Raw genomic sequence first — 18,536 nt, forward strand, 5'->3', positions numbered from 1 at the left:
TTAAAACCAAAAATTGATGTGGAACTTAACAATTTTAGAAATATGTTAATTAAAAAATGTATTTTGGATCTGCTCTGCAGAGTTGAATTCATCATACTTCTTAGTTCATGGTATACCTTCATTATTGGTTCATGTAAGGACCTCTTGTTTATTTATTTATTTAGTTCTTTGTATAGCTTTATTTTTCTGTATGCATTTTAGAATAAGTTAATACAATTCTTTTTAAATTCCTACTGTTACTTTGATAGCTATTACCTTGAAGTTACTGGTGAATTTAGGGGGAAACAGAATTCTAAAATACTATGTTGTCATATCTGTGAAATGTGGTATATGATTACATTGTTCAGGTCTTTCTTTCAGAGCCTTTAATAGAGTTTCACATTTTCTCTGTTACTAGTCTTGTGCATTCTTCAAGTTAATTGTGAAATAATTTAGAGTTGCTTTTGCTATTATGAGTATTGTATTTTTAGCTGATTAAAAGAGAGCGATTGATGTTTTCTAAGAGTATCATATCTAGCACCCTTGATCTACTCATATCAATACTAATAGTTTTTAAATTCTGTTGGATTTTCTATGTAGATAACAACATTCTCTTCATATAATGCTGTTTTCCCTTCCCTTCTCATTCTTAAAACTTTTATTTTCTTAACTTATTTACCAGAATCTCTATTAGCAGGGACAACACTAACCTTGCCTTCTTCTCAATGTCAAAAAGAATGTGATCAAGAATTTTTGGTATACACATATACTCTTAACCAGGTAAAGGTTGATGATCTCCGTTTTCTATTATTGACTTTTTAAAAAACTTATCTTAAAATTTATGACATGAATAGACATTTTCCTTAATTAAATGTGTTTCTGTCATGTTTTGAGATATTTGCGTAAATAGCTCCTTTAGTCCATTAATGTGGTGAACTGTTTCTTTTCTTTCTTTTTTTTCTTATGTTTTTTCTTTTTTTTCTTTTTCTTTTCCTTTTGTTTTCTTACCATTCAGACTGCATTCTCTCCCTCTTACTCTTCCAATGGAAGAGAAGAATTATCATCAATGGCTATTGGCAATTGCAAAAGCAACACCAAAAAGTGGCTTCATGCTCAAGAGAGAACATTGCATCTCCTCCTTGTGGTTTCGGGTGCTCTACACAGAGAAACTTCTCTAGTAATGAACTATAGCAATGATTCCTAGAAATATAGTCTTTGTGGTGAACTATTTTGATGTATATTCTAAAGTTAAGCCATTCTTGTATTCCTGGTATAAGTCATATTTGATCATGTTATTTTTAAAAGATACTATTTATTTTAGTTAGACAATATTTTATTCAGTTTTTTTCCTTTATGTTCATAGGTGAAGGGGCCCTATGGTAATCTTTTCTTGTACTACAATTATCTGGATTTTCTTCTTTTCCTATTTTGTCCAACTTGTATGAGTAAGGCTTCTCTCCCCCTTGAAAGTTTGGTAGACTTCATCTATAAAACCACATGTACCTGCCTTACTTCCTTTCATTTTGGCAGAGGTGGGGTGGTTGGGTGGGGAGTAGGAGTGGGAGGTGGTATTGGTGGATTAGGATTGGGGGCCTTTGATAATCATTTTATTTTCTTTAATGGTTAATGTTATATTAAGATTTTCTTTTGAACTCCTTTTTGCTATTTGTATTATGTATTTATACATTACATTTAAAAATAACCATTTTCATAATATTATTTTATTATTTTAAAATTTATATTGTATATGTTGGTATTTTTCCTTTTTCATTATGGATTTCATTTGCATTTCTCTATTTTACCTTTAGTGGTCTTGTCACAACTTCATGGTGGTCTTCTAAAGGATCAGCTTTTTTCCCCCCTTTCTTTGCTTTCCATTTCATTAATTTCTGCCCATATCTTTATTATCTAGTTCCTTCTTAGGCTTGACTCTGTGAATTGTTCAGTAAGTGAAAATTTAGTTATAATTAATTATTTTTAATTTAAAAAATTTTTATAAGTGAATTTAAAAGCATAGGTTTCTCTTTACACAGTTTTAGTTGTGTGCTAGGAATTTTGATATTTAATATTTTTATTGTTTTTCTGTTCAGTGGATATTCTAATTTTTCTTATGATTCCCTCCTTAACCTTTGTGTTACTTAATAGTGAATTTTAAAAAAGTTTTTGATGTGATGTTTTTAGCTACCTTTAAAATTTATTTGTAATATAATCATATTATTAAAAAAGGTGATTGTTTTGTATTGATTCATTGGAATTTACTGAGGCATTTTTGTAGATACAATGTTTTTATGTGCTTAAAAGAATATGTAGTCTGTGCTGTATATGGATTTCTGGATGTCTGAACAAGTTCAAACTCATTACTCATGCTTTTTTTTTTTATCATGTATGTCTTTGTATATTTTGTCTGTCGGATTTATTTGTTACACCCCAGGGTAATTTTAGATATTACTTTACACAGGTTAAGCCTATATTTTTAGATTCATACATGTTCATGATTTTTGTATTTTCTTGGTACTGGTATGTGACATATCTCATTGTCACTTTTGATATTTTTACCTTTGAATTGTATTTTGTATTAATATTAAAACTTGAAGATATTCCCACATTGCCCTCCAAGAAAGTTATACTTTTTTTACTTCACTTGACTTGTGCTGCATGATGAGACTCCTTGTTTCTCCCTGTTCTCTAAAGTGACAAATTTTAGGCTAATGTATTCCTAGCTTTTTGTCTTTATTGGTAACTGGGAAATGGGACCTGATGCATAGTTCTGGCACTTTTAATCTTAATTTTACTCATTGCCTATCATATTCTAACCACAGTCTCCTTAATTGGGATACTCCAGATAGTGTCCTGACTACATTAAAAGTTAGTGCTAGGAAAATTTGACTTAATTATCCATTTAAATCATATTTTATCCTCTCCATTGGGGTTGCCCCAGGACTCATTTTTTTCTGAGGATACAATTGGCTCAGTTTCTCACTCAGATGTATCTTCCCTTGGAGTCTGCTGTGAGCAGCAAAGTGTAGATTGGTTCCTGCTATAACTACTATGCAAATTGTAGGCGCGAACATAGGCTAGTGTGGTCTTTTGCTTGCTGTAGATCTGGGGACCACTGAGCTCAAGCTGCAAGGAGACAGAGGGCCAAGAGGTGAACAATTGGCTCTCTAATCTTGCTTCTTCTCTTCTTTTTTTTCAGTAGTATCTTCTGATTTTATTTTTTAAATTATATTTTATTGATGATGTTATTACAGTTGTCCTAGGTGGGGAGGGTTGCTCCCCTCAACTCCCTCAGGCAATCCACTCACCCTTGTTCATGTCCAAGGGTTATGCTTATAAGTTCTTTGGCTACTCTCTTTCCTATACTATACTTTAGATCCCCATGGCTATTCTGTAATTACATATTTGTACTTCTTAATCCCCTCACCTCTCACCCATTCTTCCCCTTCCATCTCTATATCTTTAACTTTTGGCATTTTAATTATGATGTGTCTTAGAATGGGCCTCTTTGTGTCCATCTTGTTTGGGACTCTATTTCCTTCACCATATTAGGGAAGTTTTCTTTCATTATTTCTTCAAATAGATTCCCAATTTCTTTTTCTTTCTATTCTCCTTCTGGCATCCCTATGAAACAAATGTTGGATTGCTTAATGTTGTCCCATAGTCTGCTTACATTGGTCTCATTTTTTTGGATTCTCTTTTCTTCTTCTTGTTTTGATTGCTTGTTTTTTGCTTCTTTTTTTTTAAGATTTTATTTTATTTATTTTTAGGGAGGGAAGGGAGGAAGAGAGAGAGAGAGGGAGAGAGAGAGAGAGAGAGAGAGACATCAATGTGCGGTTGCTGGGGGTTATGGCCTGCAACCCAGAAATGTACCCTAGCTGGGAATCAAACCTGGGACACTTTGGTTCCCAGCCCGCGCTCAATCCACTGAGCTACACCAGCCAGGGCGTTTTTTTTGCTTCTTTATGTTCCAAATCATTGATTTGATTCTCAGCTTTATGCACTCTAGTGTTGTTACTCTGCAAATTGTTCTTTATTCCAATTAGTGTATCCTTCATTTCTGACTGTATCTTTTTATTTCTATCCACTGGGTGTGCTGGCCCTGGGGTTTCCTGGGTGATGCAAGTCAAGATCAGCCCCCCACCTTTATTTTGCCTGGGATCACTCTGCCTGAGTTATAAAGTAATCCGTGATGGCTGCTGCTTGTGCTGGGTTCAGAGATTCCCAGGCAAAGCCAAATTGTGAATCTAGGCTGATAGTTCTGAGCCTGGGGCTCACTAAGGCCAGCTGCTGTGTGTTTGAGAGGATTTAGGATGTTGTGTACAGGAGCCAAGACCAGCCATTCATATGGAAAAACAGCTTTGGTGTGCTTGTAAGTTGGGTGAGGTGGAGTTTCTGGGAATCTTTGAGGTGAGTCAAACAGTGTTGTCCAGGCTGATGGAATCTTAGATATACACCAGTCTGTGGGAAGAAGTCCCAGAAAAGGAGCAATGGCCCCTGTTCACCTTTATGCCAGGCACCTTAGCACCCCCATGCACACCACTGGTGCCCTTCAAGCTGCCACCCTGGTGCTAGAGCCCAGAGGGAGTGAGTTTGAGTAGGTGAGTCTGTGTGTGGGTCTTTAAGAGGAACTGTTTGGGGCTCTAGCAGTTTCTTCCACTGACTCAATCCTTGCTAATTTTTTGCAGCCAGAGGTTATGGCTGCTTATGTTCCTGGTACTGGTATATTGGGCTGGGGGGGTCTAGTGTGGGGCTGGGACTCCTGGCTCCTGAGATTTTCCTTCCAAATTTTTATCCACCCCACATAGGTGTGGGACTAGCCCATTCCTCATTTTTACCCCTCCTACCAGTCTGGATGGATGTGGTTTCTCTAATTCTGTAGTTGCCAGACTTCCATTCAACTCAATTTCTGTCATTTCTGAGCAATGGTTGTTCTATATCTTAGTTGTAATTTTGCTGTGATTGTGTGAAGAGGTGTTTGCCTGTGCTGCCATCTTGACTGGGAATCTTGGTCCTGACTTCATTTTTTAAAAATTTTGTTTATGCTACTACAGTTGTCACACTCTTCCCCCCTTCACCCCACTGTACCCAGCCTTCCCCTCACTTCCATAATCAGGCCCCACAGTGCTGTCCATTTCCATGGGTCCTTCATACATGTTCTTTGACTAATCCCTTCACCTTCTTTCAATCAGTCCCCACCTCACCCTCCTCACTTAGAGCTGCCAGTCTGTTCCATGATTCTATACTTCTGTTTCTGTTTTGCTCATTAGTTTATTTTGTTCATTAGATTCCTATTATAAGTGAGATCATATGGTATTTGTTTTTTACTAATTGGCTTATTTCACTTAGCATAATAGTTGCCAGTTCTGTCCATGCTGTCACAAAAGGTAGGAATTTGTTCTTTCTTTCTGTTGTGTAGTATTCTATTGTATATATGTACCACAGTTTTTTTTTTAATCCACTCATCTACTGATGAGCACTTAGGCTGTTTCCAAATCTTGGCTATTGTAAATAGCACTGATGTTAATATGGGGGTGGATAAATTCTTTTGAATTGGTGTTTAGAGATTCTTTGGATAGATTTCCAGCAATGGAATTGCTGGGTCAAAAGACAGTTCCATTTTTAGTTTTTTGAGGAAATTCCATACTGTTTTCCACAGTGGGTATACCAGTCTGCATTCCCACCAACAGTGTACTAGGGTTCCCTTTTCTCCACATCCTCACCAGCTGCTTTTTTTCTTGGCTGTTTATGCACCCTAGTGCCTGAATTCACAGCCTTATTTGGGGGGTCTTGAACTTCACTGATTCCCATTATTGACCCTAACCTGAATGACTCTTGAGTTTGCTGCTACTCTGAGACCATTATATGACATCTTTTCCAGGGTGTTATAATTGTCAGGGAACTAATATTGCTTGCCTCCTGTGAGGTTCCTCTTAACATTCCTCTCAGCCTCTGTCTACCATTCTGTCACCCACCACCTCCCACATGCTGACTTTGTGCTTTCATAAATAGCTAGGATCCTTGAACAACTTCTATAGAAGCTTAAAGTTAACATCCTTTTCTTCAAAGCACTTCCATATTATTATTTGATCCTCACAAAAACCTAAAAAAATATCTTTCAGGTATGTAGGTTAGTACATTATCCTGATTTCACCTGTAAAAATAAAGGGACCTTGATTAAGTGATTTGTCCATCCTCAGGCACTTAGTTAATGTGGAACTGGTTTTACAGTACAACTTGTTTTTGGTTGGTGATTTCATTTATTCTTTTGTTCATTCATTCATATACTCATACTGAGAGGAAGCAGAATGGAAAGAGCAAGGGTTTGGGAATAGACAAACTTTGGTTAGAAACTTGATGCCATCCCTATTAGCTGTGTGACCTTGGTCATATACTTAACCTCGCAGGAGATGTTTCCTTATTTGTAGTGTAAGGAAAAATTATGACTTACAATCTTTATATGTGATTTAATACTGCATGAAAATTGCCTAACAATAATAGTGTCTGGCATATGGTAGGTTATTATTAACCTATAAGTAAAATGTTACTATAAATATATAATATATAATATAGGTTAGTACTGTAGGTAAAAAAATGGTCAAATATTGACACTTTTACAATGGTGGAAACTCAGTAGCTGCCATTTATTGAGTCTTTCCTTATTGTATATGAGCTACACCCCCCAGAATGCAAATGGAAATGTGACAAGGTCTTCTTTGTGTTTCTGTGTCTTCTGCTAGACTGTGGAAGTGGAGGTTAGGGCTTGTGTTAGTTGCATCCCCAACACTAATAACAATGTCTCCTCCATGGTAGGTGCTAAATAAATGCTTACTGAACTGGAAAGGTACCTGCCCACCAGGAGATTACCAACTACACATACTCATATAATTATAGTAAACTCTTACACTATATTGGTATTTAGATAGACATGCACAGGCTTTGGTGATAGTCAAAAGGAAACAATGCTCAATTCTACTGGGAGAAGGTGAAAAACAGTGGAGAGGAGGGAGCAAAGCTTCACAGAGCAGGTACGTTAAGACTAACTGTGGTCTGTCTGTGCAAGGGAGCAAAACCAATTTACTTATCTTGGACTACACACTTTCTCCCAACTAACCCCCTTCTAATGTGTGAAATTGAGTTTGCATTCACAGCAGCTTCTTTGCTTGTCTCACAGTCCCTCTGTTACTGGTATCTCCCATAATGTATTGCTTTGCTCTATTCTGAGTATAAAAGAGGACAGTCAGAAAAACTAGATTCTATTCTTTGAGTGTCACAACTAGCCATTGCATAACAAAGTGTAATATATTGTGTGCGAAGAAATAGAGGAACACAAAAGATATTTTAAAGAGAGCAAATAAAACACAGAATAGGAGAGTGTAGAGTGCTATTAAAGTTAATAAACAGTCATGACAGAGTGGACCACTTTTCAGTGCGGAGGAATCTGATTTAGTAGCGGGTAACTAAATGATTAGAATCCCATTGGAATGAAGTTAGCTGCTAGTCTTGCCAACTTTTAAATTTTTTGGTTCTCCCTGAGAACCAGTCCTTGAAATTGAACAGATTATTATTGTTATTTTTCCAACAGCTATTTGAGATGCTAAACCCATCGGTCTTGCTCTGAATATTCAGTGCTGCTCAGCTCCATATAGTGCTGCTCTGCTCCATATAGTGCTGCTCTGCTCTAAGCTTGAGGAGGAGGAATTCAGGCCCTGGCTCTCCTGCTCAATTGGATGCAGTTCATCAGCATGGGCTTCCAGGGCTCTGGTAGTCATTCCCTGTTTCCACAAAGGTGCATAGACCAGAATATTGTCAGGAGTAAACCCTGCTCAGGCATGAACCACCGAGCTACTTGTCTTATTCGCAAGAGATAGACAAGGTGATCAATATAGGTTTCCTTCTTGGCAGTGTGGAAGGATGACTACAACAGCAAGAGTTCCAGAGCATTTTCTGCCAAGAACTGGATTGGATTTTGTGCTCCTTCAGCCACAAAATGTCCCCAACATTTTACTTCCAAATCATTAATGCCCTTTTGCAGTAGGTCTGCTCAGCCTGACATCCTTACCTCTCTTTTCAACACCATCATAATTGTTTTCTTTTGTCAGCTAAACTCTCAAAGTTTTTAGATCCCTAATATCTTAATGTTTTTGTGTTTTCAAACAAGCATGAGATATTAGGCCACATTGATTTCATTAATCAATGATTTCATCATTGATTACAGATTCTCTCTTTTTGGAGAAGAGTGAGAATCGCTGATTCTGGTTTTGAGTATAGTTTGTAGAATATTTCTTTGGAGTATAAAAATGCTAAGTTTATGTATTGGCATGCTGGTGTTGACCTTGGGAACATTATGTAACTGTTTTAAGCTTCAGTTTTTCTATTTGAAAATTGGGGATAATAGTTCATAGAGTTTCAATGAGGACCAAAGAGACTCCATCTGAGGAAATGCCTAATGCAGTATACAGCATATAGTAGAGGTGCAATAAATTATTATTTAAAGCAAACCAAAACAATTGAAGCAGGTCTAGTTCTATTTAAGTAAGAGGAGCTCTTGGAAAATGGTGAGAAATATAAGCAGAAATTACCAAGCTCTGTGTAGAGCTGTGTCCTCAGTCTGGTGCATCGTGTAAGATTCAGAGGCATAGGTGGAAGTAAAGAGTAGGAGTTTGTTATGGGTAAAAGGTGGTGAATTGTATAGAAACATGGTGTCAGCCATTTCAGGACAGTCACTATGATAGCACTGCCCTGTGCCATGGAAATTTTTTCAAAAGTGGCTCTGACATTACTGCACTTATCAGTAGTATTTGTCAAGACTATCATATTTTGATGCATAAACAAATCAAAATAAAACTATTCTTTGTAATAATGGGTGATTTGAGAAGCAGTGTGATGTAATGCAATGGAATGCAAGTTGGCCTAAAAGTCAGAAGATCTGAATTTATATATTTTTTTGCTTAAGTGGTTCATGGTTTTGGATTTCTTAGCTTCTTTGAGCCTTAGCTTCAACATCTATAAAAGGGGGATAACAGTATATTTCTTATTTTTTGCCTCCACTGGGTTATTGTAAGGATCAATTGAGCTGTTTTTTAAAGTACTGCCCATATATTAGTCTTTTTTTTTTGATGTACTATAAGAGCCAGATACTAAAAAGTCTGCTGAAGAACTTTCAGATTCTTGTCCTCTTTGAGGTGAACATTAAATAAAGGCAGCAAAAACGTGGGGCTTATGTGTCTGTAGCTCTCTATATCTAGTTTATCCAGACCATGTTTTTTTGCTAGCCCCTGTTAAGCCCATTTTACTGCTTTCTCTGCCTGGCCTATGCCATCCCCTTGGCCCAAGAGCAGTTCAAGGGTGGATTACAATAGGAGTGCCCAGGATCATGTGACAACAGCAAGACCCCCTCTTGGAGACTCCTGTGTTTGAGCACTTGGCATTACTGCTTGGACCACTTGCATCCTCTTTCCCTCATTTGTCTCTGTCTGTTTGCTGCTGATAGCTGCAGCAGTAGCATCTTTAATTGTCTTGCTCAAGGATTTCTGATTCTTTTGAAAGTTTTTCTCTCACTCTAAGCAAACACAAGGGATTATAAGAGACTAGACTAGAAGATAGAAGTTGGGATTGAAAATGAGCAAAGGCCCTAGACTTGTAGTATCCAGCCTCTTCAAAGACAGGTCATGTAGCCTGTGTTGTGATTTAACCATTCTGTCTTTATGTTTTCAGGGAGTCGACGAGTTGAAGATGAAGCCCAGAGCAGAGTGCTGTTCTCCCAAGTTCTGGTTGGTGTTGGCCGTCCTGGCTGTGTCAGGCAGCAGAGCTCGTTCCCAGAAGAGCCCACCCAGCATTGGCATTGCTGTCATCCTTGTGGGCACTTCAGACGAGGTGGCCATCAAGGATGCCCACGAGAAAGATGATTTCCACCATCTCTCCGTGGTGCCCCGTGTGGAGCTGGTAGCCATGAATGAGACCGATCCAAAGAGCATCATCACCCGTATCTGTGATCTCATGTCCGACCGGAAGATCCAGGGGGTGGTGTTTGCTGACGACACTGACCAGGAAGCCATCGCCCAGATCCTTGACTTCATTTCAGCCCAGACTCTCACCCCCATCCTTGGCATCCACGGGGGATCCTCTATGATAATGGCAGATAAGGTAAAAGTGGGCTGTGGTGAGAAGAGCCTGGTTGGTTTGAATGGAGAACTAAATGATCCATTTGTTTTAATGCAGAACTTAATTGTGAAAGATGAAAGGTAGTAGGAAGAATGCACTCAATGAGTGGATAGATCAGGGATTAGTCTAATTGCTTAGAGATGAGAGTGAGGGAAAGACACTGGTATCTAGACGTTCCTAGTTTTGAACAGCTTTGTGTGTCCATTTGTTTATAAGTGGATGCACAGAAATTACTAAGAGATATTGAAGCTTGTAGCTCTGTGATCCATTTTCTTCAAATACGCATATGACTAGCTTCTTCAAAAATTTAAAATAAGGTGTGCTCTGTTCTTCCTATGTAATGCATATTCTTTACCCATACCAGTTTCAAGAATATAAAATGAAAAATCCTTTGAGGCAGGTAATTTTTCTCCTCAAAGATACAAATATCATAAAGAAGTGTTTCTTGCTAAGGAGTCCATGCTTATTACACACCGATCTGTGCATTTGAATGGGTTTTAATTCATAGGTTAGATGAAATGCACCAGCAGCAGCTGCAATCCCTGTGCTTAGATGTGAAGGCAGTGGTTCTTAACCTTGGTTGCATGTTGGAATCACCTGAACAGCCTTAAACATGATCAGTGCCTGGCTACTGCCTCCAGAGGTTCTGATTGTTGGCCTCGGGTACTGCCTGGGGTTTAGGACTTTTAAAATTCCCCAAATGATTCCAGAGTGCAGTTAAGGCTGAGAACCACTGCTTTCAGGCCTCAAATAAACCCTAGTCTCTCCTGCATGGATGTTAGATTGTCATACAACTAACTGTTATCTGACATTGATGCTTGTTCTCTAACTGCAGAAAGTGTTTTGTTATGGTTGTGTTTTGTTTTCATGTTTTTTATGTATTCAGTTATCTTTTCTTGCTTTATTGCTTATTGCTTAGGCACAGCACTTCTCACTATGTGTTGTCTTTCACAGTCATTCATAGCTCAGATTGATTCACTTCACATGTACAATATTTATTGTTTTTTTTTATTTGGGTTGTTAAACTTGTTTCTAACTTTTCATTGTCATTTCATACTTAACATAACTTGAAAAACTGCCATTAGTTTTTTACTTACAAGACATGCTGTAGGGTTAATCATGTTAGTGAACACCTCAAAACCCAGCACAGACACCACCAGCTTGTTCCTTGGCCGGTTGAGAACCGTCACCTGCTGGGCTTAACAGAGTGAGATAACCTCGCACGATCACTATTGCCATCTGTTGGCAGCAGGCAGGGATGACTAACGTCTGTTTTGGAGCTTCCTGCATTCAGTCCAGGAACGGTCAACTGGAACGTACTAAGTGGAGGAACTTCAGTTGCATATGAGAAAGATATTGAAAGGTAAAGATGTTAGAGTCAAATGCTGGCATGAGGAGTGGATGCTAAGGGAAGTGAGGTCAATTTAAGCAGAATGGGAAATACAGACTGACTGTGGCAAAACCTATGGAGTTTTTGCTTCAGGAAGATTTTTTGTTAATATTATCCTTAGCCAATTATATTTTCACAGTGGTGTTTTGAGGGCACAGTATGGCACTGAAAAATGCCAAGATGGATGAGCCAAATTTTTGAAACATTAATGAGTGCATACTTATTTTGAGAAAAGAAAAGTAAAAGTGATTTTTTTTCCTTTTATGGGCTATTGTGCAACTTATGTTATTTTAGCTCAACCACCGCTCCAACACACCCCACCCCCAGCCCCAATATGTGGTGATTGGTTAAACTGGTTGGTTGCTTCTCTGTGTGTCTTACAAATTCGTAATAATGATGAAGTAGATTTAGATCATGTGGAGAGCCTGGGCTCTTTTATTTACTGATGTATCCTAGATGCTTTAGCTTCTCTACATATGCTGGGCACATAGTGCTTTGCATGTATTATTTTATTTAATACTCTTAACAAGCCAGTGAGCTAAGTGGTATTATTTATCTCCACTTGACAGATGGGGAAACTGAGGCTCGGAGAGGTTAAATAGCATAACCGAGATGATGTAGCTAGTAAGTGGCAGCCAGGACTTTAACACTGGTTGCTGGCTCCAAAGGCCACATGTTCTGTCGCCTCTCAGGGAATAGAGAGGCTGGTTAGGGTCTCACGTTCCTTCCTATTCTGTACTTTCTCTTCTGTGGTGGGTCTTATCTGACTAAATGTAATTCACCCCTTGATTCATAATGGCAGTAGTGGAATCTGACTACCGGAGAGAGTAAGTGAGCATGTAAGTAGCACTTAGGGGCAGCACAATTTCATAGGGGGCCCACTGGGTACTGTTTTTAGGGAGAAAGCGAGGACTGAAGCCAGTGAGGTGGTCACTGTAGTGAGATCTCCCTCTGGTCTCTTCCTCCTAACCCCTCCCACCACTGCAACCAACCCAAATATCCCATCTTATCTTTTTTTCTCCATCAGAAAAGAGAGATGGGCAATGATTTTTAGGCAGTTTCCTAAAATAGCCTAAATAATGTCCAACTTTTGACCTAAAAAGGTTTCTAAAAAGTAGGTAGGAAGAAGAAAAAGAAGCAGGAAGGAGGCCCTGAGAACATGGAAGCCAGAAGACTGCAGGCTCGGTCACAAGGGGCTGGATGCCTGAGTGGGCCTCTGGTGGCTGCAGAGAAGGGCACGGCAGGAACCGCTGGGACTGAGAGGGTGGCAGGGCCAGGATTCCGGGGAGCTGTGTGGAGGAACGTTCCTAGGCTTAAAGGATTTGCATGAAGGCAAGGAAAAAGAATCTCCTAGATTTCAGAGAAATAAGCTTTTGGGGCAAGTTTCAAAAATAAAACACCTCAAATGCTAAGGTCAGTTTTTAAAAATAGAAGTTTATTTTTAAGTATCATGACCACATTTTACAAACATAGAATGAGGACACAGAGTTTGACAACTATGAATCAACTAGGGGGCAAGTGGACAAAACATTTGCAAGTGGAACTGATGCAGATGATCTGAGGAATATAGCTTCCCTATGTTTGAGGTATGCCTTTAAGGTAGAGTCTTTAAGGTAGAGTTACCACCTGAAAGATGACAGGTAAGCCTTCCATTTTGCTTCCACTTTCTAGAAGATAGTTAATTGCCATTCCATTTTAACGTAGTTTGTGTTTACTTGTTTGAAACAGAATCCACTTGTTAAGTGTCTTTGTGGAAGATTGCATTGTAGGGATAAAGTCCCCAGTTCAGGGCGTTGGTGATGGAAGAAAGACAGCATGGTTATAAAGATTTTTGACAAAAGTATTCCGACACAGGTTCAGCATCTGGTCAAATAGCATGTGCTCACTTTGTTGTATATGTTGATTAATCAGTATAAGCATTAATAAGTGCTCTGCTTTCCCAACAAGGAAATGCACCTTACACCATGGCCAAAAGAAGCCCGGGAACCAGTAGAGTGGAGAATTCTGAGCTGTTCAAAGCTCAGAATTTGGAGTCACAGTGGGTTTCAACCATCACTTCTTCATTGTGGGGGTCTGGACTACTCACCTACCAACCACTCTAAACCTTGGTTTCCTGGCTTATACAATGGGGATAATAATATATTCATTACAGGGTTAATGAAGATTAAATGAGATAATGCATAGGAAGTGCTTCAGTACATATCCAGCTTAACATTCAGTAGGCTAAGCCAAAGTTGTATGAAAGAAAGAAAGAAAGAAAGAAAGAAAGAAAGAAAGAAAGAAAGAAAGAAAGAAAGAAAGAAGGAAAGAAAGAAAGAGGGGGGGGAGGGAGGGAGGGAGGGAGGGAGGGAGGGAGGGAGGAGATTTCATGATGCAGGAAAAGAATGGGAATTGAATAGCATCACAGCCAGCTGTAGAGACATTTTTGACCTGGAGACCAATCACCTGTCTCCTGCCATGGCTGTGAAGTGTGGTTGGCAGCCATGGTCTTGCCTCACCAGGGGAGCTGAGGCTCATCAGTGATACAGCCACACCGTAGCCAAAAAGCACATACCTGTTCAGTTATAGAAGAGCTCTAATGAGGAAAGAACTGCTAGGTGCTTATAACAGAAGGCTGTTTTGAATAGTAACAGAGATAGTTTAAAAATGTATGAGGAGATTTTTGGCAGTTCCCCACCTAAGTATAAGGAGTTTATTTTATTTTTCCTGGTTAAAATTGCTTTTATTCTCCCTGTGATACTAGACTTAGGATGCCCATCTGGATCCAAATAATAAATTGAAGCAAGACCTATTTCCATTTCTTTCCAGGACATTCCTTGCTGACTTGCTGAATCTTTCTTGGGTTTTTACATTTTAGCTCAGAGGGGTTAAGTAACTAATCTGGGATATCACAGTTTATGAGCAATGGGACTATAATTCAAATCACAGATGTACCTATTTTGAAGCCTGTGTTATTTTAGGTCCACTGCCACTCGACCCTGCCCTACCGCCAGCCCTAGTATAAGAGGTTATTGGTTAAACTGGTTGGTTGCTTCCCTGTTGTGTCTCTTACAAATGCGTAATAATAATGAACTACGCAGATCATGTGGAGAGACAGGGCTCTTTTTGTTCACTGATGTATCCTAGGTGCTTTAGAGTTTACAGTTTATAAGATTTAAATTTTGTTTTCTTCCATATGTACTTTACATTGTGAAATGAAAATGAAATAAAATATGTGGAAAAATACAGAAAAACACTGTGTAAACACACACTTTAAGTGAGAGAAATAAGGAATGGTGATGGGGAAAGAGGCTTATTGACAGTTCTGTTGCTGGCATTATGAGCTCTGAAAATGGCTTGAGCAGGAGGTAGGAAGGAAAACAGAAAGTGCAAGTTCCAGTGGGATCAGGCAAAGGATGTGAGAGCCGTTCTTTCATGCTGCAAGAATGGGAGAGAAAAGGGTATGCTGAGTCAAGAGTCAGGATCTGGAAATAGGTGGCTTGCTTTGAGTGAAGTACATTAGCTAAAACATGCATCATCCTCCATACCTTGTTCCTCACTAAAGGACACATTAAAAATAATCTTACTCTGGAATCTATTGCTATGATTCTTTCTAACTTGCTTGGTTGAGACTTGATGTTTGAATAGCACTCTTATTTTTCTGTGCGGAGAGCTACATTTTGGAATCTAACTGGAGCTACAAAGATGGCCCCTATTCTTCTTTGGCTCCATCTTTTCTTGATGTCTTCACTTCTCTCCCCCAACCCCTCCTCACCTTACTCATACCAAATAGCAAAGTATTTGGAGGGAGCAGAAGAACTAGCGGTAGTATGTGACTCTGAGTACACTGTTGCCTTCCAGTTGTTCATGAGGGTTATATCCAACACAATCTTGAAATCAAGATAGCTATGCTACTCACCCATTACTCTGTCTGTTTGCCAAGTTTGGTGTCTTTTAGGCTTTTTACCTTGCTTTTGGTTGTTTGTCAGATGGTATTCCTTGGGGCAGAGCAAACAGTGGTGTTACAGTATTTCTTGGATGAGGAGAGTGAAGACAGAGAGGTAGAAAAGGCAAGAGGATAAAGAAGCTGATATAGTATGCCAACTTTGTGCCAGGCACAGTAATAAGGACTCTTAATTCTTATGCTGTGCGGTGTGAAGTAGTATTTCTTTAGCTGATGGGGAAACTACATCAGAGAGTTTATGTACATTGGCCACAGTCACATAGCTAGAGAAATACTGGGACTAGGATCTGATTGCAAGTATGTTTGACTTTAAAAGTTTCTCAGATGACTTTACGCCTCTCAGCACACACACTGAGGAAATCAGAAAAAGTTAGGGTACAGTGGCCTGCCTGGAAGTCAGCTACCCTTATCCCATGTTTCTCATTTCCTTGAACTGTACTTTGGGGGAATATGGGTGGACAGTTCTCTCTAAGACCCTGTTAACATTGCAGTGATGCAGCCCTCAAGTCTGTCTGAAGTTTAGTCTTTCCACCTGCTTATGTGGAATGTGTTTCTTGTTGGCCATCGTATCCTTTCTTTTAAAACTGGAACTAGGGTTTGCTTTCAAGAGACTGGCCACTTGAAGTCTAGGTATAGTTTTTATGCTTAAAAAACTAAGGCCCCAGAACTTGCTTTATATATTCATAGAAACAAAGGTGCTTGGTACTAGAAAATAACACATGAGCCATCACTTCTTATGCATCCTCCAGGAAGGTGAAGATGTGTCCGCAGGAAGGAGGTGGCACAGTGTGAAGAGATTGCAGCCTTTCAAGCCAGTAGGCTTCAACTGTGTGCGTTCCCACCTGTGTGACCTTAGGTGTGCTCTTTAAACACTTAGCCTCAAAATTTCCATTTGTAAGATGGGGCAAAATAACACCTAGTCCATAGTGAGCCTTATGAAGCACTGTTCCCAGCTCTTAGTAAACAGCAGGCCTTCGGCACACACTATCTTGTGTTTTCATATTTCAGGCCTTACCTAAATCATTGAGGAAAATGGGATCCTATTGTTTTCCTGTTGACTAAAAGGGAAGAGTTTGGGATGATAATACCTTTCCTTTTATGCCTGGTGGATGAACAGCAGCTCAGTAGGCACCGCCTCTGTGGGGATGCAAATACTGCTTGTGACATGATCAGGACTTATCAAGATTTTCAAAGCAGAGACATACAGTGATCTCAGGAAACTGATACACATAGGATATAAGCAATGAAGATAAGAGCATTACAAGGGAAGCATAGCAAAATAAAATAGTTTTTGAATACAATGTCAGTCATAGATTTGGAAGTGTTTATATATAAGAAAAAGTAAATTATTAAATGAAAGAGACATTAAAGGTACTAGGTAGGAAGTGGCACTATGTTATAGATACAGGAAGGCAGTTAATTTATTAAATGTCACCAACCTCTTTTTAATACATTACACTGATATTGCTGAAAAACTCCTTGTATTATTATTTTCACACCAAGAATATATTTTCATTTCCCTTTCTGAGACTTCTGTGATTCTGTTACCATACTTATTGATGTTAGGTATACAATTTATTCAAAATTATATCTTGATTTTATGTTTAGAATATAATTTAGAGTTTATATTTTATTCAAAATTATGTTTTTAAATAAAATGCATATTTTATTCAAAAATATATTTATTTGGTGATAGCATTAAACATGGCATTAAAATTATATTTCATTTTAAAGGTTCAGCATGCATGAGAGTATGCATGCTGAATAAAGCCTATTTTTATTTCACTTTTTTGAGGACAAAAATTTGTATTGATGCAATTCCATTTCACAGGGCAAAGAACACCCAAATTATCATGGGTTGTTATGAGGTTACAATAAGAAAGAACTAACATTGATTGATCATTTACTTTTGTCAAGCTCTGAGCTAGTCACCTTAGATGAGCTTGGATATGTTATTTCATTTAATTCTCTCATTGAATTTAGGAGCCTTGCATTTTGTCTCCATTTTGCAGATGAGGAAATTGTAGATCAGAGAGGTTAACTGTTTTGCTTAAGGTCTTTAGATACTGATTGACTCACAATGGCCTAAACAAATAGGTGCTTATTGGACAGGGTGCCTTCATTTATAGTAGCTTAAACAAATAGTGCTTATTGGTATCTCCGAATAAGGCACCTGGAGATGGGGACTACTGGGGATGGTTCCATGATGCATTGAGGTCAGGCTGACCTCTGGGATTCTCTTGGCATTTTTGTCATGGTTGCAAGGTGTCTGCCCTAGCTTTACACATCCTGGTAACACTCAGAGAAGGAAAAGCCAGGGGGTGGTTATTAGGTCAGGAAGTCTTCCCATATCTTTGATAGCATGGGTCCAAAAATGTTACATAGCCAACCCTGGATAGGAAGTGGGGAGTGCGAGGCTTTCTGGTGGAAATGGCAAGGGGGCAACAGTTGGGAACAGCTTTGGGGATGGTCAGAAGTATCTCTCAAAGGAAGTAGGTGACAACTTGGGAATTCAACCAATATTCGTGTGACTCTAAAGCCCAAATATCTGTCATTTGTCATTTTTCCTGGCTCACACCAAACCCTGCTTTGGTGCCCTTGGGCCAATCTACCCACATATATGCCTAGATTAGGACCTTGGTTCATCAGTTATTTACTTTTTTCCTTTAGTTATCAATTTATTCTTTCTTGCTGACATCTTCTCTCTAGCTTTGTGGTACCCAGGAGATGTTTGGAAATGTATTGGGGGAGGGTTTTTTTTAACATCTTAATGACTGGTTTTGCATGTGTGTCTATGTGTCTGTGTGTCTTCATGCTCCTGGCACTTAGAACTGGAAGACCAGGCATGTTAAGTGTCCTGCAATATGTGTGATAGTGCTCAACAGGCAAGAACAGTTTTACCCAAAATACCAATTTTTGCCATGTTTGCAGGTTTGATCACATTAAGGCACATACAAGAATCAATCAGTGAATGCATAAATAAGTGGAACAACAAATTTTGTTTCCCTTACCTCCCTCCCCTTCTCCCTCCCTCCCTTCCTCCATTTATCCTTTACTCTCTCT

At 38.9% G+C, this 18,536-nt stretch overlaps 1 protein-coding gene and 1 non-coding gene across 2 annotated transcripts in view; one reads left to right on the plus strand and one right to left on the minus strand.

Moving 5' to 3' along the window:
• The window catches only part of GRIN2B (glutamate ionotropic receptor NMDA type subunit 2B), a 397,603-nt gene that overhangs the window by 107,570 nt on the left and 271,497 nt on the right, over positions 1-18,536 (plus strand). Inside the window, exon 2 of the mRNA XM_045830156.1 lies at positions 9,694-10,122. Within this exon, the coding sequence (XP_045686112.1) occupies positions 9,712-10,122 (411 nt within the window). The 5' untranslated portion in view covers positions 9,694-9,711. The remainder of the gene's footprint in view (positions 1-9,693; positions 10,123-18,536) is intronic.
• On the minus strand, positions 986-1,195 carry LOC123813172. The gene has a single exon (XR_006784670.1). It is a non-coding gene; the product is annotated as a small nucleolar RNA U3 (small nucleolar RNA).

This window comes from Phyllostomus hastatus, unplaced genomic scaffold (assembly GCF_019186645.2).
Source record: "Phyllostomus hastatus isolate PE091 unplaced genomic scaffold, TTU_PhHast_1.1 phas_scaffold_93, whole genome shotgun sequence".
Lineage (NCBI taxonomy): Eukaryota > Metazoa > Chordata > Mammalia > Chiroptera > Phyllostomidae > Phyllostomus > Phyllostomus hastatus.